At 32.9% G+C, this 27,972-nt stretch overlaps 3 protein-coding genes and 3 non-coding genes across 6 annotated transcripts; 3 read left to right on the forward strand and 3 right to left on the reverse strand.

Moving 5' to 3' along the window:
* The first annotated feature begins 3,015 nt into the window (after positions 1–3,015).
* LOC132173511 (Calcium-binding EF-hand family protein) lies at positions 3,016–3,591 on the forward strand. Its single transcript, XM_059585026.2, has one exon. The coding sequence runs from the start codon at positions 3,016–3,018 to the stop codon at positions 3,589–3,591; it is 576 nt and encodes a 191-aa protein (XP_059441009.2).
* A 1,842-nt stretch (positions 3,592–5,433) lies between these two features.
* Positions 5,434–8,845, forward strand: LOC132174996 (Biotin/lipoate A/B protein ligase family). The gene is made up of 4 exons (XM_059586784.2): positions 5,434–5,660; positions 6,405–6,643; positions 7,697–7,845; positions 8,511–8,845. Exons 1-4 carry the CDS (start codon positions 5,482–5,484, stop codon positions 8,754–8,756), a joined length of 813 nt encoding a protein of 270 aa, XP_059442767.2. The 5' UTR covers positions 5,434–5,481; the 3' UTR covers positions 8,757–8,845.
* A 2,921-nt stretch (positions 8,846–11,766) lies between these two features.
* On the forward strand, positions 11,767–13,550 carry LOC132175051 (thioredoxin-like 1-2, chloroplastic). Its single transcript, XM_059586858.2, has 4 exons — positions 11,767–12,292; positions 12,388–12,573; positions 12,709–12,873; positions 12,962–13,550. Exons 1-4 carry the CDS (start codon positions 12,062–12,064, stop codon positions 13,205–13,207), a joined length of 828 nt encoding a protein of 275 aa, XP_059442841.2. The 5' UTR covers positions 11,767–12,061; the 3' UTR covers positions 13,208–13,550.
* A 4,648-nt stretch (positions 13,551–18,198) lies between these two features.
* On the reverse strand, positions 18,199–18,274 carry LOC132176816 (small nucleolar RNA snoR122). The gene has a single exon (XR_009439677.1). It is a non-coding gene; the product is annotated as a small nucleolar RNA snoR122 (small nucleolar RNA).
* A 539-nt stretch (positions 18,275–18,813) lies between these two features.
* LOC132176793 (small nucleolar RNA R44/J54/Z268 family) lies at positions 18,814–18,898 on the reverse strand. The gene has a single exon (XR_009439653.1). It is a non-coding gene; the product is annotated as a small nucleolar RNA R44/J54/Z268 family (small nucleolar RNA).
* Positions 18,899–19,312: 414 nt separating this feature from the next.
* LOC132176790 (small nucleolar RNA Z267) lies at positions 19,313–19,386 on the reverse strand. Its single transcript, XR_009439649.1, has one exon. It is a non-coding gene; the product is annotated as a small nucleolar RNA Z267 (small nucleolar RNA).
* Positions 19,387–27,972: the final 8,586 nt, after the last annotated feature.

Here is a 27,972-nt window from a genome sequence, read left to right on the forward strand (position 1 = left end):
AATTCTATTCGCATGTGACTTTAACTTATGGGCCGATCTGGGAGTGCTTCCATCCGTTAATAAACAAACTTACAAAAGCATATGATTAATTGGTTTGCGCCACCTCTAACCACCGTGCGAGAGATGACACCGACTATCATATCTGGTCTATTAAGAGTGGTGCAACCACTCTCAAAAGCTCAATGAGGGTAATCGAACACTTTCATATCTACTGGCAACTACTACCCACTCACGCAAACCTTGTGACCCAATGCTCTATTGCCACAAAACCCTATAATTTTCTCAATTCCTATACCTAATTTGATCTCTAAATTTTAAATATTTTCATTTTAGTCTTATTTGTTTTTTTTATATTGCAATATTTCTTGTTCAAACCGATGATGATACCATTACAAAAATTTCTTTGTAAATTTCTTTGTTTCTTCTTTGAATAGTAGAATATGTTGGGTGACGTGGGTTCAAAAGACGTCACATTAGAAAAGAGGTATTATTAAAAGAAAATCCCCAATTGGATCCCACATCTTCTTTAGTATGAATTTAAATATTGTGTCACATTATGGGGATCAGGATCCTTTTCCATTATTGAGAGAATTGGAGATTCTCAAAATTTCAATCCTGGTCATCTATTTTTATCAAACAGCCCATACAATGCTATGTGTGCCACTTAAATTAAATAATAAAATATTAATTAATTTTTAAAAAGAAAATTAAAATTAAAATCAAATAAAAAATAAAAAACGGAGGTGGCCGGCCACTCCGGTTTTTTTTATTTGATTTTAATTTTTTTATTATTTTAATTTTAATATATATTTTTTAAAAAAATTATTAATACTTTATTATTTAATTTAAGTGAGACATGTGGCATCGTATGAGCTGTTGGATAAAAATGAATGGCTAGGATTGAAAATTGAAAATTAAAAATTCTCCAATTCTTCCAATAATGGAAAGGGATCCTGATTCCCAAAATGTGACACAATATTTAAATCCATACTAAAGAAGATGTGGGATGCAATTGGGAATTTTCTTTATAATAATACCTCCATTCTAATGTGACGTCTTTTGAACCCATGTCAGTGATGTCACCCAACATATTCTACCATTCAAAGAAGAAACAAAGAAATTTACTAAGTAATTTTTGTAATGGTATCATCATCGGTTTGAACAAGAAATATTTCAAAGAAGAAACAAAGAAATTTAGTAAGTAATTGTTGTTGGGAGGGGATCTTGATCCCATTCTCTCCCCTGCCTTGTCGGCTAGACACAGACTAGACTAGTTAGTTGGCCCATCTGCTTAGATGGGAACCGACCGACACTTCGGTGTCGTTTGGCAACCAACAACAACATTACACGGCACTGTTCATAGTAAATGATGTGATATAAAAGTGATAATATTTTGATGTTGTTTTTTTTTTTTTTTTTTATAAAAAAATTACTATATATATATATATATATATATATATATATATATTTCTCTTCTCATATCTCTCTTTGGTAAAGAGAAAAAAGGTAAAAAATGAATAATTTATTTTATTTTGTTTTGTTTTATTTTTATGATGGGGTTGCTTAATTGCGTGAATAACGTTTGGATAAGTTTTGATCACGTTTCCCATTAATGAAATGAAAGTGATCATTATCCTGTCGTTTAACTTACTGCACAAGTCGTCCCCCTACGTTCCTCCGAAATTTCTCTGCAATTACAAGTTTCGTGTTAACCCTTCACCCATGCCAACTCCAACGACTTGTCGAACCTATTTTTGTCCAAAGTCAAGCTGCATTTCTCCCTTTGCAATAACCTGGAAGCTGCGATCTACCTTAGACTATGTAAAAGAGTGAACTAATGCTACTTTTTTTTCTAACAATGGTCGGTGTGAAATGGGTGTGTGAATTAATTGGAAAGGAATAATGCTATTTTTGGTACATGATATCAGATAAGAAGTCGTGTCTTCCACGTTACGTCTTAGGGTACATTTGACGTTGCAATTTTATAAACAAAAAAGTGCGATTTTAAACCAAATCGCAGAATATAGATTAGTTGGGATTGTGTTTAAAAAAAATTGTGATAAGGAAGTGTTTTTTTTGAAAACGCATAATTTTAAAAGGTTAAACTGTGATTTGATTTTGCTAAATACTTAATTGCGTTTTTATAAATTACAAACCCAAACGCACATTTTAAAATTTCTATTTTAAAATTGTATTTTTTAAAACCACAAACCCAAATAGACCCTTACTCATTAAAAGAGAATTTGAACCCACACATGATGATAAGTGCTATAATATTAATTTAAATGATTACGTATATCATTTTCTATCATTTAAGCTTAATGAATAAGTAATAATTTAACGTAATATTATAGCAAAAGTCTTGAGTTCATGCATTTTCTCAAGTCAATTCACCACATTTCACTTGCATATTCAATGTTCAAGGCCATACGATAAAGAGAGCCCCTATCGTCTGGACCAAGCGTAAAAGACCCATTTTGCAGCACTCAATACATTTTTGACACGTAAGCTAAACTTAGACCCACATGGGTTTTGAAGCCAAGCCTCCTTCTCTGGTCTTCAAAGAAGACCTGCAATCAAACTAAGTCTTGGTTTGATTCGGTGTATTTGTTGTAGGGTATGTTTGTGCAAATTTTTTTGCATTATCTAAGGCGTCAGCATATTATCGGATGTTGTAAAATACCACTTTTAAGCCAAGTCCATACCAAAGTTAGACTCTACTATATAGACTCTACTATAAATACTTTTAACACACATTTATCATTCTGTCGTAAAATGAATATGATATAATAAGTGTGAATAGTGCATTACTTGGAAACTTTCACCCCCTAATTATTTGTGGAAACTGAATGGGTGTTCACACAAAGTTTCGCCAACCTTTCCAACAGGCCTTTTCACCTTATTTATACGAATACAAGCAAGTGCAACCTTCACTAAACGAAACAGAGTAAAAAAAAAAAAAACAGGACAGTTAGTCGTTTGTATTGATACATATATTTTGTCCTTGTCATCTAAATGGAGAAGACAGGGGAAGATAAATCTGCCAGCACCATTGCAATTGTTGGCATTCTCTTAGCTCTTAACGTGATTAACATACTCCACATGTTCATATGCCTTCTTCACCATGCAAGGAAGATTTGGATTGAAAGCAAAGAGGCTCGATTCCAGAGACTTTGTAATTGTGCAGATGAAAACATGGATGATAAGAAGAGAGAATCCCAGAAGCAGAAGCTTCAAGTTTGTGAAAGTTATGTAGATAATAACAAGCTTTCTATGGGAGAAGTGAAGATGGTGATGGAGAAACTGGGAAATGAAAACTATGAAGAGAGGCTGGATTCACATGAGATTGCAAGGCTGTTCGAGGAGGATCAGCCAAGCCCAGAAGAACTGAAAGAAGCTTTTGATATGTTTGATGAGAACAGTGATGGGTTCATCGATGCAGGGGAGTTGGGAAAAGTCCTATGCACATTGGGCCTCATGGAACCTTTGGAAGTGGAATGCCAAAGGATGATCAGAGTCTTTGATGACAATGGAGATGGACGGATAGATTTCAAAGAATTTGTCAAACTTGTGGAGCACAGCTTCTGGTGATTTCCTTTTTCCTTCTCTCTCTCTCTTCATTTTTTTTTTTTTTTTTTTTGTTCTAGCCAGGTACGCCGCGATACCCAGCCTACCTATTGGCCAACTCGGACCGAAGTTAAAAGTACGATAAATTTACCTCTACTTATAAGCTTATACTTTTAAGAAAAGTGGTGATTTAACAACTGAAGCCTATCCACTAAAGAGTAAGGAGTATCTCCTGCCTTTGGCTCTGGTCAGCGGCCCGGCTAATTCTTTGGCGTTGGGTGCTTTAGGCGAATATCCGTTAGCACCGTGTCTGCTGGATCTGTTCTGCTGTCCGGGTTGTTTTGTTTTTGTTTTTATTTTCCTTGATTTTCTTGTATAAATGCGTTTTCTCCCGCAAGCCTAAAAAGCTTTGATTTGGTATTGAAGCAATAATTCAAGGAACCAACAAACACCAATAAGTATGAGCTCATTATTATTATTGTTATGAATAAATTTGTATTTGGGTGAAAGAATTTGTATGAGCACAAAACCAAGGATTACACGACACTCCAGCAACCAAGATGGAACAACAAAAAGAGCATCTAACAGCAAACTAACCAAAACAGAGCAACTTAACACAAACAATCTTATCCTTAATACAAGACATTATGTGCTATAACCTATTTACTACAAATCTCTACATTCGTATCATCCATATATGATTTCTTAGCACAAACAATAAATAGCTAAACCAAATTATTCAAACCATATTGATTGATAATTTCTATTGCTTTTGCAATATTAAACTCTCTATTCATAGTAAACTCAATTCCTAGCATCAAATCTCCAAAGCTATTAATCTAGCAGAGGCTTTTATCCAACCTTCAGTGCAACAAGTAGTAAATCCACAGCTGCTGATTGGTTGTTTAGAATATAATTGATAATTTAATTATTCGCAATAATATAGCAAGTTCATAACTAAAATACAAAAGATTGATATATATTGTCACTATCAGTATACAATTTAAGAAAATTAAACTCCTTTCAAGAAAAATAATTTGTGCAAACGGTATTCATAAAGGAATTAGCCAAGTTTGCCAGAGAGCTCAAGCCAAATTGATCGTATTCCTCAGTTTTTTTTTTTTTTTTCCTAAATAAATAAGAAAAGAGTTACATGAATTAAAATACTGATAATATGTGAGCTTTCCAACAACATACCAAAAAAAAGAAAAAAAATACGGTGCAAAAAATACAAACAAAAAGTAGAAAATGGATCATAAAATGACCAAAAGTAGAAACAATAGGTCAGGACATGACCGTTTCGAGTGTTGAAATATTTTCAATATATATATATATATATATATATATATATATATATATATATATATATATTATTTTATGTCTTGAGAATGTTTTAAATGGAAAGCTTTAAAGAGTATTGAATGAAGATTGAAAAATTTGTTGTAACCCTATTTTATACCGATTCTGGTGGGGCAAATATTTTCTTAAGAAAAGTAACTTTATAACACGTATTTTCATTTTCTGTATTTTCCCCTATTTGTATAACATCGAGACCCTTCAATCCTACCCGAATTATATGGTGATATTGTTGTCATGACATTTAAAATTTTTAAATAATGGGAAATCATATTTTTTGAGAAGATTAATTTTTTTATTTAGATTATATTTCACTAATCAAATGTAGCATATATTTTATTAAATGTTGAAACAAAATAAAATGAAGCTCATCAAATAAATCACTTATTCCGTATACCGTTGGATGAATCACCTACGCGGGACCCATCACATCCAGACGTGGGATGATCTGAATGGGTTGACGCCCTTCCTTCCTGCTCGACAAATGTCTAAAATATATAAGGGTTTAATTTCGTTTTGCAAGAATTGCGAAGGGTCTGGCCTTATACTGGCTTCGCCATGGCTGTACCTCAAGCCCATAAACTCGGGCTTCCTTTGATGAATCTTGTAAGGTTCAAAGGACTGCCTATTCTGCAGCAATTGCATTTGGAGGAGCGGCTGCTCCGCACGTCGTCGGAGAATTGGTGCATCATCAACGATGGAACCGATCAACCCGCTATTGTCATGGGCGTCTCAGGGTAAAAACACAAACTTTTTTATTCACTTTCAAATGGGATTTTACTTCTATGTATTTTTCTGCTTGTTAATTTGTCAAAGTGGAGGAATTTGATATAAGTTATTAGCTGAAAGGTCATATATTGAAATAAAAGTTAAGAAATTAGGTGGACTGAAGTTGTTGCAGAAACCCAAATGGACTAATTCAAGTTCAATGCGATGTTTGAACTCTATGCTTGCTTACTTTGCTTGGAAAGTTTTAGAATTGGGTTCACAAATCACAAACCTACCTTTGTGAGTTAACATAGCGACTCTGATAATGTGGGTACTAGTAGTGGATAAGGATATGTTAAATGAGGAGGTTATGGAGTGTTTGATCTTAGATACAACAGAATAGGCTATAGTATATATTTGAAAGAGCTGATCTGACCCATTGGGTTGAAGGCTTAGTTGAGTTAAGTCGAGTTGAGTTTATGTAATTTGAGTTTTTGAAGGACTAGCTAGAAAGAAATATTACTGCTCAGCATGTTAATGATTGCTTGATCAGGGTGCATTCAATCTTTATATGCCTTTGAATTATATGATTAACTTTAATTGTCACATTTCTCTAATTTTGTCATGTATGTGAAGACTATTTCCTGGTTATGTAGTGTGTCTGCACTCCCAAATTTCTGTGGACATGTTCTATTCTTGGGGTTGTGGTTCTATATATTCTTTTAAATCGGACATGACTGACTTGTAGACGACTGCATGAATATTTTTCTTAGGAAGCCTGCAGAACTTCTCGAAATTGAATCTGTGTTATGTGATCAGATTCCAGTCATTAGAAGGTTTACCGGTGGAGGTACTGTAGTTGTCGATCCTGGCACAGTATTTGTCACTTTCATATGCAACAAAGATGCTGTTGCTGACTTACAACCATATCCTAAACCTATTATGTCTTGGAGCAGCCTTTTGTACAACAAAGTTTTCCGAGGAATTGGGGATTTCCACCTTCGTGAAAATGGTACTTGCATTGAAACCTTCACTTAGTAATAGTGTTTTCACTGGTGTAGAGAACTTCTGGTGTATGATGTTTCAAGGGGATATTTTCAAATTTGATTCTTTGATTCTGTTGATCTTACAGACGCGTTCTGTTTTGAATTGAAATTGATTTATGCTTCTTTTCATGGATATGGAACTGCTTTCTCTTTTCTCCTGAACTCACTGGACTACTTGTTATTCATAGAGGGTCTAGCTTATATAACTTTTGAAGTCATGATACAATAGTAGCCAGAATGTTCTGACCGGAGGGTTTTCTTTAATATGAGCTACCAAATATATTGTTGTTATGCTGACTACCATGGCACTTATCCCATTTATTCTGAAACTAGTCCTTCACAATGTATGAATCTCCCAATCCCATTTTGAAAGTGGCTAGTAATATTAATAACTACTATATCTGTGTTTTAAGGTGGATGTGGATGTAATGTGTTTGTGTACGTGTACGCACATGTATGCATATGTCAAAGTTACATTTCACTTTTTAATTCTTCCTAGATATGTTAAAATGCATATTTGAATGGACAACATGGGTGTGGAAATACTTTTCTTAAATCATTTTTCAAAATTCAGTTCATTATAGATTTTAATGAGCGAGGCATTTCACCTAATTTTTCCTAGAACATAGTGCGGGAATTTGAAGGATATGACAACCCACCAGTCATGAGTCCAGGATTTAAAATCCCATATTTCTAACTTCAATAATAATTAAAAAAAAAAAAAAAAGGCTTTTCATTCACTGATTTTAACAAATATAGTGTGGTTAAAATGTAGTAACTACATTGTAAATACCAATTTCTTAACTATAATGACATCCATGAAATCTCTCTTTTTTTTAATCATTTTGTAATGCAGTAGAAGTTTCATGATTATTTTTTTGTTCACAATTTTATAGTTGTTGATGAAATTGCTGTATGATGCTTACTTCATATTTTTCCTTTAGGTTTTATATATGACCTAAGGAATTCATATGGAGGAGTAAGGAAGCTGTAATACATTTTTTCTCATCTGATTTCAGATTATGTTTTCGGTAACCACAAGTTTGGTGGAAATGCTCAATCCATTACTAAAAACCGGTGGATCCACCACACCTCTTTTTTATGGGAGTACGAGGTCAGGAACATGGCTTACCTGAAACTTCCCGCAAGGGCTCCTGAATATCGACTGGTAATGTTAATGACTTCTCCAATTTTATGTATTTTTTCCTTTTTTATTTCTTTTTATTGGATTTGTTCTCATGCCAGTATCTTTTATTTATATCCGTTCTAAATATAACACGTGGTCACACCATCATTGGAAAAAAGATCGCTAGTAAACATAGCCAGCGATGAGTCAAAAGAACAGGTAAAAGTAAAACATGTGATGTTGAAAAATATAGTTTGGCTTCTATTTGATCTTTGACATTTGATTAGAGGTTTTTATCTATTTTATCTTGTCTGGTGAGGATATTCACCATGATATTGTTTGCATATATAGCATATATAGTGACTACTAATGTAGCACTATTTTGAGGAGGCATAACAAAGCGGAAAATGGAGGAACTTTTCATTATTTGTTCTCAAACATCAACCCTTGGTCTTGGGTTCAGTTCATTGATTAATTTGAGACTTAAGATTATTCAAAATTAGAATTGCTTGAACTTCAATGTTGTTCGGATAAGTAAGTAAATATTGGAAAATAATTAATTGGACAAGTATAGAATGAAACTGAGAACTAGAAAGTCATTTTCACCTTGGAAATAGTTGTTTTGTGATGCAATGTCACCTTGGAAATAGTCCTTTTCCATTATTAGCCACCTCTACTGATGAGTATGCTATCTATTATCTGTTCAGGCAAGGGGCCATTTGGAATTTATATGTGGCATGAAGGACTATATGCCAAGATCAATATTTATCGACAAAACTGTAGAGGCAACTAAAACGGAGTTTTCCCTTAGACTAACAGAGTCAGAAGCCATTGAGACTCCTTCAAATGCAAAATTTTGTCACTCAACCAGGCTATTGACAATGCGGGAATTGGAGGCAGCAGCAGCTTTGGCTTCTTCCTCTGAGGGTTCTCTGGCTGAGTCATTTTCATAGCAATAGCGAGTGCTAATGTTGCTAGAGGTCTTGATGCAATGTCACCTCTGACTTTTGTAACAATTCTACTTCTTTTCTTTTCTGTCCTTTCCCCCCACTTTTTTTTCCCAATTCAAGATGCAGTCAAGTGTAATGACAAAAATATACTGCTATACAAATAAAGAAAAATCCATCTTAATGTTATAACTTTTCCTCAGAAACCCACATGTCAGCATATTTATTATGCATGAAAGCTGAGAAAATCTTTCTATGAAGCATTTTCCCCATTTTCTAAAACATTGAGAAAGATAATTAGCAGAGTTACCAGAATCATGCCATGATAAAATCATTTGCAGGAGCAATATTAGTATTTTACTTTAAACCTGCATAGGTGGAAGAGCTGCCTGAACTTTTGGTAAAAGATGAGGAACTAGCATTTTAAAGAACACTTATGAAGAATGATCCTACTTCTATTTTGAAGAATCACTTATGAAAAACATTTTACATCCCATTATTTTATTTGGAAAATGGATATATCTTATTTTAAAGTGTGATTCTTCATAATTTAAAGAAAAAAAAAAAAAAATTGTTTAAAGGATCAACTGTTCAGCAAGGTGTCCAGACAGCAAGTAGGTCAGGAGGATGTCTGCCCTCTTAAATGATACCATCTGTATTGTCTCATTACACCTGATGTGGATCCTCATTGCTCACAACTTATCAATGCATTGCATTTGCACGTTTAAAAAATATTTACTTTCTTGTGAAAAGAAAAGATGATGACAACAAATTCATTCACCCAATCATATTTGTGTACTCGTTCTAGAAAGATGGCTTTTGCCCTTGGTTTTCGCAAAACAAACAATGGGCTATCATTCATGAATCATGAGATAATATATATATAACAATGGGCTATCATTCATAAAAATAAAAAAATAAAAAACAATGGGCGATCTATCCAAAGAACACAAAATTCAAAACCCGTGGGCTACCTTTTGCAAACTCCGCCAGGTCATCTGTGATATGCGAATCCCATAAAATAAAAAATAAAAAAAATAAAAGGACAAGTGGAACTGACATACAGAAGCTCAAGAGCTTACATTATCTGCTGCACAGGAGCACAGGTGCTCCCACCGGATAACTGAAATAAGACTTTAATATTATTATATCTAATTGCATATAGTGTTATATTATTTAATTTTTTTTAGAATAAGGTGTCAATATATTTATCATGTACTATCATTTATATAATTATCCAACTTTATCTCTTTATCCAAATGAAATAATGAATTATCTCTTTATCCGGAAAAAAAAAAAAAAAAGTATAGATAAGAGACGTAATTTGAGTAAAACCAAAAGTCTATATACATCTGAAAATTTGATTAGAAATACTAAACTCTAAGAAATATCTTAATATATAATTAGAAAAATACTTGAGATATTACAACTTTTAATATAATTTCATTACAAAGTTATGTATAAATATCACATAAACGGTCACATAATAATCTACATTTTAGTAGTCGTGACTTATCATCATTTTTTTTAAAAGAAAAAACTTATTATAAAAGCTATAATAACCTTACAGTATTACTCATCTTATCAATGGTAATTTTAATAAATAATAGAATGGGTAAAAATAAAAATAAAAAACCAAGGAAAAAAAATTAGCATTTTCCAAATAATAATTATATGGTTGAGGAGCTACCTAACTAACTTATCTTGTAGAGATTCGTTCAAGATTTGTCATTAATTAAGCTCTAATCCGGTACCAAACATCTTCTGCCTCATTTGTTTTTGTTTTTTTTTTTCTCTCGAAATAACTAAATTAATCGAAAGAGACTCAAAGAAAGTATTAAAAAAATATCTCAATTTAAATATTTTATTTTGATTATGCATCCCTAAATATACTGTTAGTTCACAAGGTAAAGATGGATGCTTTTTTTTTTTTAATATGGTGTTTATCTCACATATATTTATGTTGGGTTGACATGCTTCAACTATGGTTAATTAAAAATAATAATAATAATACATGTAGTATGCCAATTAAGTAAACATGTATTCAAAATAGACAACAGAAATTAAGCAGAGCATTTTTCTAAAGTAAAATTGGCCGCCCATTGTAACTTTTACAACTTGTGGGTAAAATTGACATAATCAAGTCATCATTGGAGAATATTTCAGCAAGTACAGCCAAATACTTTTTAATATTGTGTTGATTTAGCGGTTTTTAAACCATGGTTTAAAAAAATAGTAATTTTAAAAATGTAGTTGAACGTTTGTTGAAATCACTAACGTGGTTTGGTCTTTAAAATCATGCATTTTAAAAAATACACCTTCTAGCATGCTTTGACCAAACCAAAATGTTTGCACGCCATCCTATCACTATTTTTTAAATACATTCTCAAACAAAACAAAATTCGTGAGTTTGTTTAAAAATACCATTTAAAATTGCAGATTCAAATGCAATATTGCTTGACCGAAAAAGAAAAAGAAAAACACACTATTCTTTTTTAGTAAGGATAAAAAACCACATTTTTATTCGCTACTATCTCATCCTACTGACGTGCCAGTACTACCGCTTCAATAGGATAAGATAATGATAGGATGAAAATACGATGTTACTATTTACGCCTATTTATCATACTCATTTTACATCTGTAGTGTGACATGTTTTAAGTGAATTTTTTATAATAAAAAAAATTTTAAATGGTTCACATAAAATTACTTAAAACACGGTAAACCAATATAAAATAAGTGTAAATTAGTACTTTAATTAGTCTCTTCCCTTTTTGGCGCAAAAAACTGATGCCTTATCCACATCTTGGAGTGCTGAAGAGGCAAAAACAAAAAACAGAGTCAGCTTCGCGGTTTAACCGTTTCATGGGACAACAAGGCCAACTGCCAAACATGTTGCGGTAATATAGAAAATCAAGGAAACATGGCCAACTGCTTAAATTCGGTGTTTCATTATCCAAAACGAAATTAAAAATAATAATAATTTGAAAATTTGGATAAAGTAAAATCCAAACCAAAAAGATCCCCCACCAACCCCACCTTCTTTCTCTTTTTCTTTTTAAACAATAACCCCCACTTCTTCCTTCTTTCCTTCTCTTCCTCTGAAGCTTTGAAAGTGCGTATTTTCTGTTCAAATCCCGTACATTTGGTTGAATTTTTCAAGTGGGTCTTGGGTTTCAAGGGTCTCCAAAACTTTTCATACCCCAGATACTTTTGATTCCAAAAGTTGGTGTTTGATCCAAAAGGTGAAGTGGGTTCTGCTTGTTTCATGCTGAAAGCGCCAAAAAGGTTCCTGATTTTACATTATTACGATGGCTTGTTCGATGAAGAGTTGTCTTTACTTTGACGGGTTGAATATGAATGAGACTATTCTTGGCTCGAAATCCAGAAGGATTTGTGGGTTTTGTCCCCCTTTTGGTTCTTCAAAATCAAGAGCTTTACCCGTTTTAGGTGCCGATTTTATGGGAAAGCCCCTGCTTATGGCAGATCAAAAGCGTCTACGGGACTGGAGTCCCAAATCCCCCAGAAATTTCTCTGTTCGTGTATGTGAATACTTTGCTTTTACTGTTTTATATTTTGAACGAATTTGCCGTCCCTTGCTGCATTTTGGGGACTAATGCTCAATATCTTATTTCAGGCACAAGCATCATCAATCTGTGTGAGCCGAGCTCTGAGATGGTGGGATAAGACTCTAACAACCAACATGGTGGAGATTCATTCGGCTCAAGAACTTGTGGATTCCTTGAATAATGCTGGTGATAGATTGGTCATAGTTGACTTCTACTCACCTGGTTGTGGAGGTTGCAAAACTCTCCATCCTAAGGTAAATAAATATTTAATTTTTGAATCGTTTTCTAGATAGAAATTTATCAAAGTACTTTTTCACAGAAGAAGCCTATCACAAATTTATATACATCTAGTTTGATTATTAAACATTATATTGGAATTTTTTTGTCAGATCTGTCAGCTGGCTGAACTGAACCCCAATGCAATTTTTCTTAAAGTTAACTGTGAGGAGCTCAAAACTATGTGCTACAGTCTCCACATTCATGTCCTACCATTCTTTAGGTTCTATAGAGGTGCAGAGGGCCGTGTATGTAGCTTCAGCTGCACCAATGCCACTGTAAGATTACTTTTTATTGCTGGATTTCTCATAACTTTAAAAGGGTTGTTTGTATTTCAAATGCTAAGTCCAAATTCTTGTATTACAGATCAAGAAATTCAAAGATGCATTGGCAAAGCATGGGACTGAGCGATCAAGTTTTGGTCCTGCAAAAGGTCTAGATGAATCTGAGCTAATGAGTTTAGCATCAATCCATGAGATTTCAATGCATTCACCATTCCCATCCTCCAGGGAAGAAAGTGTGGAGGATTTGGTTATGGAAAGCATAGGTTTTTCTGGTGTCTTGAGTAAAGCAGGCAATAAGATGGAACTCAAAAAGGAGATGCTTTGTTGACGATGAAGATATCAAGTAAAACAACTCATTAGAGACAAGTTATGCAGCAGCAAAGCAGCTCATATTTTTGAATTGCTGCTTCTGCTTTTTAGCTGTATATATATATATATTTATTGGGTTTTCCATAAGCAGGGCTTCTGGGTTTTTTTGAATTGAGCCCTGCCAGTTTGGTTGATCTGTTATTGAGTTGGTCCATTGGATATTATGATCTGCTATAGAAGTTTAATGCAGATCCAGCTTGATCAATATTTTGTCTTATTGCAGGAAGAAAATGGTATAATTCTCATGTAATGTTTTATGTCCTATAATGCAAATAAATTCAGAAGAAGTGTCTTTCAGATTATTTGGAATTATTCAACAATGATTGTAATTGCAACCCAAAGTGGTGAGTTGGTCTTCTAATGTCAACCATCCTTTACCCACATGCATTTCTCACCCTTGAATATTGTTCTTTGGTATCTATCATATCACCACCGCCTAATAAGGCCAGGCAGTGAGAGTTTTCCACGTCCCATGGCATGACAAAGTCAAGTAATTTGAAAAGGTAAAGCAGTGTGTACACAATTCAATCCAAACAGCATTTGGTTTGCGGTTGAATCAAATTGATCTTTAAGATCTTGAAAGTAAGTAATTTAGAGATCTCCTCGGGTAAATTCTCCGTATGAAGTCGACCATTTAACAGAAACACCAATTGTCGTGTCACATGTCGCATGGCTGTGACTTGGTGGGTAAAATTATAGTTTCATTCTAATTTTTTTAAAACCAAAATAGAGAGGCCACCCTTCATGTAGCCTCCTCTCATATGGAGAAGGCAAGCAACCCCCTACTTGGTAAGGGGCGGCTTTCTCTTCCTCTCACCATATGAGAGGCGTTTGACTACCTTTACATGAGCAGAGGACTGGTGCCCCTCGATAGAGGGGGTTAGTTGCCCCTGAGGAGTGACCTATTTTTTTTTTTCTTTTTCTTTTTTTTTTTTTTGAATTGGAGATAAAACTGTAATTCTCCAAATGTATGACTCATCAACTATATCACGTATCAATAGACGATTGATTGTGATGTGAACGTATTAATAGACGATTAGTTGTGATGTGAATTCACATGGTACATGTAGCTGTTCATGTCAAATGGCCGACGTCAGTGACAACTTTGGGCATTTGGCTGTACTCCAAAGATCTTCATCATGCTTTTATAATACCCCAAAAATTAAATGGGTATAACTAGAAAGTGCAAGTCTAAATAAGTAATTTTACATTTTGGATAATAGCTTTTGGATCTTAGATGACATGGGACCTTGCTGGACTTGAGACATCTCTGCTTTCAGAAATCAATGTAATTTGTTGGGCCAACTTTTTAGATCTTAAATATTATTGTTCCTGTTCGTCGCTTTCCTTTAATAAAGTTGAAATCTTAATTTACTTCAATTATCTAAGGATATGATGTTTGCATGTTTTTTTTAACTAATAATTTGGGGAGACAAGCTCTAATTTACCCATGTGTGCCTAATAAAACTAATGTTAATGAGGATAATGACAAATAAATCCACATTATATTAAGGACAAAGTTTTCTTTCCTTCAACTCACTCAATTATTATGACATTTGCCCCATAAAACATATGGTTTTTTAATAAATTATATATCAATTTAATAGTTTTTTTTTTTTTAGACTCATCTTGAAAAAAAAATACATATTAAATTTGGCACCTAACCTAATAGCCCCACCAAGGCTTGCAAGGCACCACAATGTCCACGAGCACAATAAAAAAAGCAGCATGTCCCCACACGTGATGAACACTCATTCCCCCACCCCCCAGCCCCCAAAGTCCCAAAGAAAAGTGGGTCTAGAAATCAAATACAAACATGGCTTTGCTTGGCAAGATTGAGTGGCATCGACGTGGATTAGTTTGGTTCTTACCAAAATGGGTTCCACTTCCACAGAAAATGATTTCAAGTTCTAAATTTGGCCCCTAACCTAATAGCCCCCACCAAGGCACCACACAATGTCTACGAGTCCAATAAAAAATGCAACATGTCCCCACACGTGATGAACACTCATTTTCCACCCCAAAGTCCCAAAGAAAAGTGGGTCTAGAAATCAAATATAAACATGGCTTTACATGGTCAGATTGAGTGGCATCGATGACTCGACGTGGATCATTTTGATTCTTACCAAAATGGGTTCAACTTCCACAAAAAATGATTTCAAGTTCTAATCATTTTTCCTCTACCCTATCCTAGTGATGATATACATCACTCTGGGCATGCATGACTGTTGCACGCCGGTGTGATGTTTATCATCACTCGCCCCCACACGTGATGAACACTCATTCCTCCCCCCCCCCCCCACCCCACAAAGTCCCAAAGAAAAGTGGGTCTAGAAATAAAGTATAAACATGGCTTTACATGGCCAGATTGAATGGCATCGACATGGATGATTTTGATTCTTACCAAAATGGGTTCCACTTCCACATAGAAAATGATTTTTTTTTTTTTTTTTTGGATGAGCAACTAAGAGAAAGGTACAGGGATTAAAACACTAGAAAAAGGGATGGGTTCTCCCACAAAAGACCCAAAAGGAAATTACAGTGCAATATATACATGCAAACAGTTCACAATGGGTCAAAAAATGATTTCAAGTTCTAATCATTTTTCCTCTACCCTATTAGAAGAGACCTTCTTTTGGAAACCCAGCTGAGATCGCAATCTAATAAATGTAATGGATAAAGTTTTTTTATCTTTTTTTTTTGTTTTTTTAAGGGAAAAAAGTCACTTATATTATTTTATCATATTTATAATCATATTCTTAAACTTTTAAAAGTGTCAATTTAAAGTTATCATCTTTCAGAAGTTTGCAATGTCAACAATTCCGTCAAAATTAAGGGGTAAAATCAAATTATTCATGAGTGAAATCCTCAAAATACCCTGAAAATGTTTATAAAATTATAAAAATATCTTGAATTTGGACAGAGGTATGTTGAGAATTTAACATCCTTCGTAAGGATTTAAAGTTGAATTTAGACAAATGGGTTGATATTGCAAACTTATGAAAGATGGTAATCCTAAAGTGACCATTTTTAAAGTTTAAGGCTATAATTACAAAAGTGATGAAAGATCAGGAGTAAAATGTTCCCATGTTGAGTTAACTCTATTTGTTGGGGGGTTAGAATTTGGAGCAATTTAACAGTCTAAAATTTGTCTGGGCCTGTTAGTTTTTTATGGGCTTTCTTATTATAAATGTCCACATTACACAGCAACTATTGCTGTTAATCTCAATTTCGTTTGTTAATGCTTTTTAAAGAGTGCTTTTTATTTTTTGTTTTTTAAAACAATATTATGATGTACCATAAAGTAATTGAAAACATTCTGTCATTTTTTTTTAAATTTTTTTTGAATTATTTGTACCTTTTAATATCCATAGGGCTTTGTCTTAAATTGATCTATGTAACTTCATAAAATCAAAATGGGTTTTTCTTGGGTAAGTTGTTATAGTTTTTATTAAGCCCTAACAAGAAAAAGAATTTCCCAAATAAAACTATAACGATTGAACGAATCAACATAGATGAATATACCTTGTATTCCACTCCAACCCAAAGTGAATGTTTGAAACCTCTATTCGATTATTAAAAAAATTTAGATTTTTTTTTTTTTTTTTTTTATAATTAGTATCAGTTGTAATCTTTTGCATTTTGATTGTAGATTTTTACCATTGTGCTTCGCCGTAAACCAGAACATGTGGTGTCTTGTATTGTCTTCTGTTTCTCTATGTAGTTATGTTCAATATCCTATAAAAAAAAAGCCAGTCCTGAAAGTTAAAAGGCCCCTCTTAATCCAGTCAAACCTACCTGTTCAAACAATTGCTCAAGCCCAAGAACTTCTAGGCTCTCAGGAACTCTTTCCACAAAATTCAATTGCTGAGGCAAAGTGAATTGCACAGAGAATTGGCCTAATATTAAATTTCAAAAGCTTTTTTCCATTTATAAATTAGAGAGCAATGTGTATCAAAAATACCTACAAATTAAGTCTCAACCCAAAGTGCATTTTTTTTCTTTCAGTTAGATGTTAGGCACGAAGAGAATGTAAAATTGCTCCAAAGCCTTCATATACCAACTGGAAGAAGCTATCACATGAGATGCTTCTGGAGCCCAATTTGTCCTCAGGCTTCTACAAAAGCAACATTCAAATCTCCGTTCTTTTGTAACAATCATCAGGCTACGAGGCAATTTGCAGACAATAAACAAAATCCAAGTCAACCATAGAATGCAAAAGTTCCAACATACAAGCTAAAACCACAAATAGACTATGCAATCAATAGAACTTATAACAAAAGAAGAAACTCAAGACTAAGATTTTTAATAAGGCAATCATGTATTTTAAACATAACGCTGCTTCACAAGAAATAATTTTACAATATCTTTTTCTGCTCTTTAAGTAGCTCAAAAATTATTATCTACTTTACCTTCATTCTCCACTAATTTAGTTTGTTTGTCCAACTTCTGCTTTTATATGAACTTGTTTAAATAGGAACATAGTGTAAATTAAAGATAGGAAACCTAAAGTCATCTACAATCCATTGTCCATCTCAGATGTAGTGACAACCAAATTGTCTTAATACCCAGTTATGGGGAGGGTTGACACAAATTAACACTTTCATTAATCAATTCTATTCGGAGTAACTCTAACCCTCCCTCTAATTTCAGGTCAAATTCTCAAAGTCATGCCAAACATAGCGTGCAATTCCAACCGAGTTTACAAAAAAACTTTAACTAAATCAATCTTGCCTTCTCTCTTTAGCCCATAATCTTCAATTATTCATATGCGATGGGATGTTTGTCCAACTGGATATGGCAAAACCGAACAATTCAACAAACAAAGCATGGTTTCTTTGAAAAAGGGTCCGGACAGGTTTTCCTAAGTTTAAACTTTAAAAGTGCACAAATAGCAAGAGAAGTAAACATAGAAAAAATATCAAAAAACATTTCATTTCCAAAGTATGTTGCCTCAGAGGTAGTGACAATCACATATCATCATACTTGTATCTGATAATACGTGCATTTAAATGCATCATTGGCAAACAGTAGAATGTTTGTATCATACTTAAATAAATAATGCAATCCACCAGCGAATAGATCCAAACTTGTACATATAAGGGCACAAGTACACTCACTCTATCTCTATCAAGTGGATGCTCATGCACCTATACAGTACCAAGTAGGACCTGTTAAGTAATGGATACCAATCCTTTTTTTGCACAGCTATGATAGGATTATAAATGAAAAGAGGAAAGAAAAACCAAAAAACAGAATAATTTCATTAAAAGGAATAGGAATCCAATAAAAAAGTAAAACCATTATACATATAATACAATATATGCAGATTTGAAAATAGAGAACACAGAATGAAAGAAATAGATATGGATACATATAATATTGTTTGGAAATTTTAATATACGCAATCACACTTTCACTCACACTGTCATGCTATCTTACATGGCTTTTAAAATCATGAATAAATCAAAATACATATATCCAATGGAAATTAGGAGTGGAAGTGCGTGCAGCATTACAACTTGAGAAAGAGCTAAAGATTAACATATGAAAGTAATCGTATACAATGCATCAGAGAGATTCCCAAAGACGAGTCAACATTCTCCAAAGGAGTGCTGATGTCCCTGTCTGTTCTATCATCACTTGCAGTGTAAGTAGTTCTAATTTTTTCACACGATCGGAGTAGCAAAAATGTTTTCAAGGAACATGATTTCAATAAGAGACCTATAAAAGGGTGAGTACTATTATCATATCTTCAAGTAAAAAACCAATATATCAAAAACACAAATTACTACGGTGCCTAAAATTGCAAGCCTATGGGACAAACACAGAATTACTGAACAAAAAATAAATCTTCAGAGCATATAGAGAAACTACCATTTGATGATAACAATAGACCAATGTGCCCTATAAAAAAAAAAAAACTAATCTTTGAGCATTAGAAAATTGTTTATCATTGACAGAAGCTTGGTTGCTGAAAAAATGTTGGGTAATGACAAGTGATAAGTCCTTTACCGAACTTTCTAGGCAGCCAAACAAGTGTAAAACTCAGACAATATAAAAGCCTAAGCCTCAGATTAAAATAATTTCACAGAGAATACTCTCTCATAGTATATTTAACACCATCACAGGCACAGGCATATTCCTTCACGGAATCCTTCACATAAAACACCAAAAAGGAAAATCACGATAAACAAATAGGAAGCAGTGAAATGAAATTGAAAGTTTAATCTAAGGCTTGAGATATCAAACTCGATTTACGGCCACTGGGCACTTCTCCTTGGTGATGAAAATGAACAAGGGTTAGGGTTTGGGGTTGGGTTTATGGTGTTTATATAGAGCGAGAGACGCAGCTATTAGGGCAAAACGGAGACAATACGAAATCAGAACCGTCGATTTTGAGCAAAAGAAAGCCAAAGACTGATACGGCGCCGCATTCAAATATTGGCACGTGAAAACTCATGGGCTCAGATGACACGTGGGAATGTTCGACTTGGTAATGGAAGGTTCTGGCTCTTTCTTATTAGGGCCCAAGCTTCTTGCCATTTAGGTTCATAAAATTAAATCTATTATAATTATATATATACACATTCATTCCTGACCAAATCAATTTGATAATCATTATTTATAATTAAAATTAATAATCAATTTTTAATTTAATTATATGGATTATGCATATGAAGCGGGATTGACACAAATTTAACTTGTTTATTAATTGTGCCTAACATAATCACTCATCTTTAATTTCGTGTTGAAATCTCAAGTCGTGTAAAATGTTATCCGCTCTATTACAAATTTACAACCCAATATATATATATATATATATATTCTTTGCCTTTTCCGTTTAGCCCATAATCTTCGATTATTTATTCGTATGGGATGGGATGGGATGTTTGTCTTACAGGATATGGCAAACCGGCCCATTCAACAACCAACCCATGGTTTCATTGATAAAGGCCTGGATATGGTTTCTTTGGGTTTTCTTTTTTAGGGCACAAATAGCAAGAGAAGTAAAAGTAAGGTACAACGTTGAAATTAAAAACTAATCATTATAGGTGAAAATAAAAATAAAATACAAATTAAAAACTTAATTTTCCTTAATTACAGAACTTAGAGTGCATTTGGTTCAATGATTTTGGAGGTCAAACGCGTATTTTTAAACAAAATTGTAAAAAAAAAAAAAAAAAAATTTTATTTGAAAAAGAATGACGATTAAGAAACGTTACAAAAAAAAAGAAAAAAAAAAAAAAGTCATGTTTCTAAACCATAGGTAAGGAGATGTATTTTTAAAAGACGCACAATTTTAATGGTCATATGTAAGTTTACTAAACATTTAACTACATTTTTAAAAAAAAATCACATTTTTATTATCGGCTTACGATTGCTTTCTTCTTGCTAAAGAAACATAAAGTGGTCTTATAATATCTATATTAGGGCCAAATTTTGAGTAATGACTCTCTCCTCTTCGCCCCCTTTCTCATTTCCCCTCCTTTTTCCCGCATTCACCGTAGATTGACCAGAGTGTGTTTCAATGGTCCTCAGTGTGATTTCTAGCTGCGTCTGGCTAGCTAGTGGTGGTGGTGTATACGTGAAACGCATGAGGATGTGTTGAGTTTTTTTTTTTTTTTTGCTTTATTTATTTTTATTGGATTTTCATTGTTTTTTACTAAGAATATATTATCTCTAGATCTGCTTTCAGTAGCGATCTATCGGGTAAAGTTTTATTCGTTTTCTTAGGTCTTGTTTTCATGAATCCTTATGAATAATGAAATTAGTTTCTGGTCAGTCTTTTGTTTTCAAATGGTTCATTTTTTCTAGGAGCAAAGACTGATGACAGAGGATTTATCAAGTATGTCACTATGGTAGAGGTAGCGAAGGAGATTGCGATTGATAAAGCACTAATAGCAAAGATAACAAAGCTATGGAATCAATGACCTAGCAATGGATAGATACGTGATTCGTCAGAATCTGCTGTAGATCTGAAACTAACTGGGACTATGGCTTTTTATAGATATTGTTTTATAATAGCCCGAACAACTATTGTGTATGTCATAGATAATGTTTAAGTTGTAAAGATTCTAAATTGTATCTTTGGCATTGTACGGAACATTTTGCCACATTTGATTATAATTTGTCCAAAATAAAAAAAATAATAATAAAAAAAATGATGCTAACATTTTTTTGGTATGATTCATTGGCCGCTGTACTTGCTAGTTGCTATACAGCATAGACGGGTACCACTAATCCGATGATTTTCTTCTAATCAAATCTTTTAATTTATGGTGATTTAATCTCATCAAATCCTTATCAATAATCACACTCATTATTTAACTAAAATAGACAGCTATATCCAATTTTTGTGTTTTTCCTGTATTTGTTTCTCTTAGAACTTAATTATCATCTGTAAAAAAGAAAAAAAAAACAAGGGGAAGCTAGATGCATGCATGCATGCATGGTCGTTGTCCTAAAGAGGTTGATGGTTACTTAATCTCTATCTAATGATGCTTTTAAGGGAGATAAAAAGGGGGATTAGGTGTTGATTAATATGACTAGGAATTGAACTTTCCTTCCTCCCAGAGCCTCTGACCTATCCTAAAACCGTCATCTTGGAAGAACACAATTCCTTCACACCGCTTTGATTGACTGGGTGTACGTACGCACATAGAGCATGAGATCATGTCCCGAAATTAGTAAAATGTTCCGATGAGTCGAAGGTTTTGAAAAGACTGATGGAATCTCACGTGGACTGACGACACTGTCGTCATCACACCCACTAAAACTGAAAGTACGTGTGAAAAACCAGAGCCGCTGGCTAACTAGTAAAGTGTCAGACGCCTAAACGACATGCTTCTTTTTTTTTTCCTTTTACATTATAATCTAGCAAGTGCTTTTGGTGTTAAAATTATAACATAAAATACAAAAGATCAGTTTGTTAATGTGCTTTGAATGGTGTTTTCTTGTTTTTAATTTGAAAATGTGCTAAGATGTGAAATCAACGTTAAACAGGTTTAAGTGTTTCGTGTTTTGTTATGTTATAAGTGTTGTTACACATCTCTTTTTTATTCATATTCGATGGTAAGCTCATATTTTGTACGAAAATGATGAACAAAAGATGAAAACCAAACACTTCTTAAGTGCATGTTGAGTTGAAAATGCAGGCTAAAACTTGTATTGTAAAACATATGGATCTTATTAAATACATTAACATTGTAATCCTGGATAAATACATAGGGTGAAATCTTATAGCTAGATTCTAATATATAATTAGAATTTTTTTTTTTTTTTTTTTTTGACATAAACATATAATTAGGAGTATGTAGATGATTAAGGTGACAGAACGATTGATCAAATAGCCAAGTAGGAAAAGCCAAGTAGCTAGCCAACATCGAACCCAGATTAGACGTTATCTGGAGATTTGGACTTTCTTTAACCATGTTTTTAACATTAATTGACATTAATTTTGTCAGTTTTTCAGTTGTATCTATCAACTTATCTTGAAAAATCTAAGCTTTAATTTAGAACCCAAACAAGTTGGTCGTAAGACGGAAAGAGCGAGATTGATGATGTCTCATCACCTTTAATTAGGTAATCTTGCTGATCTTCAAGGGAGCAGTCAACAGAGCTTTATGGAGAAGTCAACACATGCAGCTTGATCCATGCTCTAGAAGCTTGCTGAGTTTATTTAATTAACTAAAATAAACAGTGAATGATTTAAATAAAGTTTAAATTTAAGATATTTGTTCTAATACTATCATTTATATCAAAAATTTAAGTTAATAGGAATCATAATTTATTCATTTTGATTAATACTTTAACATCAAAAAGCCTATATGATTAATTAAGGATCTTTAAATACCCTGATGATCATATGATCGAGCTTTATATTGAAAATAAAGATGAAATGGAAAAATCATTTTTAACTTTAAACTGTTTATTATGACTATTCTCTGGCAGCTTTCACAAGAAAATCTACGATAAATTTTAAATATTATCCTCAATATATATTCCATTTTATAATTAGCTCATTACCAAATCCAATATCATTTATCCAAAAAATTTAAGTTGGTAAAAAATAATTAATTTAATAATTCAATAAATATTATAATATATACTCTCACTGATGGATAAATGAGCTAGTGAGACTTAACCTGTATAATATTTAATTGAAATGACCAGTTGTAATGTGAATTACATGTTAAACAAGCACTTATTCCACAAACAGGTTAAAAAATATGAATTTAGTTAATATTATAACAATTTTTCAAGGATAAGTATTTAAATATATATATTCAGCATCCCAATTCAACCGCAATGCTTGACCTTAGCCATGCTGAAATGATATATTCCAAACCAATCTCATTGTATCGATCGATCCCATCAGAGGAATTCAAAGAAAAGCACACGAAAAACAACAAAACAAAAAAAGGTTTGAAGTTTGATTTGCCTTCTCAGATTTATCCACAACCGAAAAAGAGAAAGGCAGCAGGCTAGGGACCAATTTCGCTGTATTTGATTTATTTTCCTATTTTTCTTCTTAATTTTACCTAATATAATATAAATATAGTACTGTTCAATATTTTATTTTTATTGTCTTGATTATATTTTTGTTACAAATTAACAATTAAGCTTATTTATAGAGAAAGCAAGGTAGGTAAAGGGTGCTAAGAAAGGTAATAAAGAAAATAAAATATTTATGGTGAATACTAAATAAGAAAATATGACATCAACAGTTGAATATGAAAAATACTAAAATATTTATTTTTTTTTTTTTTTTTTGGGAGGGGCCAGATCTGGTATACCATCTGTTTAATTACATCCTTAATTTAATTTAATTTGATATAAATAAATTTTATATTTTGTTTTTATGTACATGTCAGTGTTTTTATCAAAAATTTTAATTAATTAGGCTGAGTTAATTAATACTGAGTTATATAATCTTATACACATGACTTCTAGACGGTCAAATCGAACCCCACACATGAATACAAATTAATTACCACCCCTACCTTGTTGTCATCTATATTTTCTTAATTTCTCTTGAGTTCGCCACATGCATGAATATGAAAATCTTCATTATTGTCCAAAACCCTAATGAAACCAGCCTTTTAATATTAAAGCTTACGAATTCTGACCCACTCGAAACAACTAGCTAGCTAGTATCGATCAGTACCCCTAGAAAGATAAGAGGCAGCTCTGATATTTACTTGTCTTCTTCATTTTGAAGCATTTATCATTCCATGCAGTGACTGCTCTGATCTATCTTAGCCGATCGATCGGGCCAAACTAATATATTATAGACAAATAAAAAATAATAATATATAATGGGATCGAAAATATGTAGAGGTTGAAAGTGAAATGTAATACAAAAGGCTGTAACACATATAGAGGTTGCTTTCAGGGATTTGGATTTTATTGGTTGAAGCAAAGACAAAGAGGTGAATCCGTGAGAGAAAAGGAACCAACGGTTCAACCAAACACAACGCCAAACCAACTTTCAGGACGACCGAGAGAGCAGCCAACCCTCGTTGCCGCTTCGATCGATCGTGTCCCTTTTCACAACCTAAATGGCAGCATCTCCACTCCCTTTCAACACATCACTTTCATTTCCTCTCTCTCTCTCTCTGTAATTTCGTACTTTGAAGAAATAAATAGAAGAATATATGTGAATCCTAAATTATATCTCTTAACGATCTAACTTGCTAATTTGATACTAGGTTCATGTTAAAATTGCGAGGAACATTGTTTTTAGATGTCTTATACGCTCATTCCAGTACTTTATCTGTTTGCAGGATAAAAGTTTGAAGAGTATTGACAAGAATATTATAATTTTTTACAGGCTAACATGACAGTTGATATTCTAAACAATTAAATTTAGCGGTTTAATTCAAAAGGTGGATGGGAGGATTAGCTGCATGTGTGGGGGTTAACGTGGTGATAGCTAGTTGGTCAATTTGTAGCTAGCTGGCTAGTGCGCATGCGTGGTGTTGCTTTTATATTAGCAACTTTTGAATTTGTAGCTAGTGCATGCATGCTAATGCTACCTTTTGCTTTCATATTGGCATATATATATATATATATATATATAGTTGTTCCTATTTCAGTAGAGTCTGCAGGCTAGGGCATGGGTGGTAAGCCAGTGAACCAGCAATTAGTCCTTTTCACATAAAGAATCTTATGATTTTTGGAAGAATACAAAAATTCATGGATGTGTTTGGTAAAAGGCCGGATTGGACCTAAATTTTTTTTTTAAATTTTTTAAAATTAACTTTAACATTCTTGCTTTTTATATCACATCAATCATTTTTTATTATTATTTAAATAAAAAAATCACTACAAAACAAATTTTTTCACTTTTTAATACAAAATATTTTTACTTTTTTCTCTCATATAAATCAAATTTGCTACAGTACCGTTCCACTCCATTTTTCCATTATATTGCCAAACACAGCCATGTACACCAATTTGAACATTTACTTTGGTTAATTATATGGCTAACTATATATATATAAAATGTGTGTTTGCGCGCGCAAAGAGAAAGATAACAAAGCTCACGTGGGATTACGGCTGTTAATTTTTAACACATATACGAACTTAGCACAAATTAATGACTTAGAATTGAGAGGTCATGACATAATCCAAATCCTTACGACTATTAATTTTTAACATAGATACGAACTCGGCACAAATTAATGATTTAGAATTAAGAGGTCATGACATGATCCAAACCATATATATATATATGTGTGTGTAGAAAGATAACAAAGCTCACGTTACGGCTGTCAATTTTTAACACATATACGAACTTAGCACAAATTAATGACTTAGAATTAAGAGGTCATGACATGATCCAAACCCTTACGTCTGTCAATTTTTAACATAAATACAAACTCAACACAAATTAATGATTTAGAATTGAGAGGTCATTACATGATCCAAACAAGACACTAGTACACAAATTGACATGTACCCTTAAAAAAAACACTCATGATCTTTTGTATTTTTGTGCTGTTAGGATGAATCACTCATTTTTTTCTTTTTTACTGGTATCTTTTTGTTAGATTAATCATGCGTTTTCACGTGGCATGCATATTTGCAAAGGAAGAGAGAGTTTGGTATTTGAAGGAGCAATTTGCAATAAATGAATTGTAATGAATGAGATTGAGCTGTACTTTCTTCTTGGTTCTTCCAAAGCAACAGCCTGTTTACATACATCAGCCATGTGCAATATCGGCACCTCTCTGTCTCTCTCTCTCTCTCTCTCTCTCTCTCTCTTTTGGGTTGGAGGGGGCTTTGGGGATTTCTGTAGAGCATAATAAATTGGTCAGAGCTGCTAATAAAGTTGTTCACAGCATGAAAGTAACATTAGATTTTGCAAATTGGTCGGCTCCGACACGCTTTTAGACCCAACCCGGCCGGCCGGCCGGCCTTGTCATTTTGATTGGGAATTTGAGTGCACCACGTTCCCCAACATTTGGATAACATATACTGTACTCATTTTTAATATCAAATTAATATAAAAATAAGAAAAGTTGAAAGTTCAGTTGATGCCTTTTTACTTTTTAGGGTACTTAAAAAAAAAAAAAAAGTTGTTATGATGAATATAAATGTGAAGATAATTGAGAAAGAGAATTTTTTTTTTTTAAAAAAAAAAAATTACACTCCAAATTATTTTCACATATATATCCATCACAACACTCCAAAAAAAAAGTGTTATGATGGATATAAATGTGAAAATAATTGTTAATGTTTTATTTTGAAAACAAAAAAGAGAAAGATAATGGTTTAACAAAGAAAAGTGCTCCTCTGCCGCCGTTTGAGAGGTTTTTGTTTTTTATTTTTTATTTTATTTGTCCTGGCCATCGGGTTGATAATGGATTGCTGTCCTAGCTTTTGGGTTGAAAATGGAATAGATCAATGTGGGGGCTTAACTTTCACGGCCAGATTTTTAGTTTCTAGTTATTTTTTATTTTTGTATTGTATTTAGGCTACCCATGTCCTAGATGTAGTCTGCACGAAGCAAATATGTTCCTTAAATGTAATTGTATATGGGTTAGCAGAAGCTTAAAGTCATTTTTATGACTTTGTAACCTTCATAATTTTTTGCTATGATTTTTCAGAGCTGTATGTTCTATGTTAAAAGAGCTTTATGCTCATGAAATAATTTCATCAATGAAAGTTCCATATTTTTCAAAACAAAACAAAACAAAGAATTTCGGATATTGTTCGAGCTAGAAACATACATCAATATATCTTTTAGATTCTTGGAAGTGCTAGGTTTTGATCTTATTAACTTGATTATATTTTCCCTTGTAATAATTTTCTCCCTTCAATTTAAACAAACAAAAAAAAAATTGAGTATATTTGTTTTACAAATTACCTTATTTATAGGAAAAATATAATAGGTGAAGAGATCTTATAAGTATATTGTAGTATCATGAGAGTTTCTGTCCAACTTGAGTTTGACTTTAGATGCTCAGAACTAAAAGACAAAAATATGGTGTAATCCAAATTATGAAGCTGGTTCGGTGCTGCCATTTTAGACTACTTTGTTGAAACTTTTTGCTTAAGGAATTTTTGGTCCATCCATCATTAGACATTAGATATGTTTTATACAAAATCAAGATTTTCTAAAGTTTTTTTTTAGATAAGTTTATGATCTTATTTATATCATTCTTTAAATTCTAATATACAATGACTTCAATAAAAACAATTTCAAAATCTGAA

This window comes from Corylus avellana, chromosome 3 (assembly GCF_965113065.1).
Source record: "Corylus avellana chromosome 3, dhCorAvel1.hap1.2, whole genome shotgun sequence".
Classification (NCBI taxonomy): domain Eukaryota; kingdom Viridiplantae; phylum Streptophyta; class Magnoliopsida; order Fagales; family Betulaceae; genus Corylus; species Corylus avellana.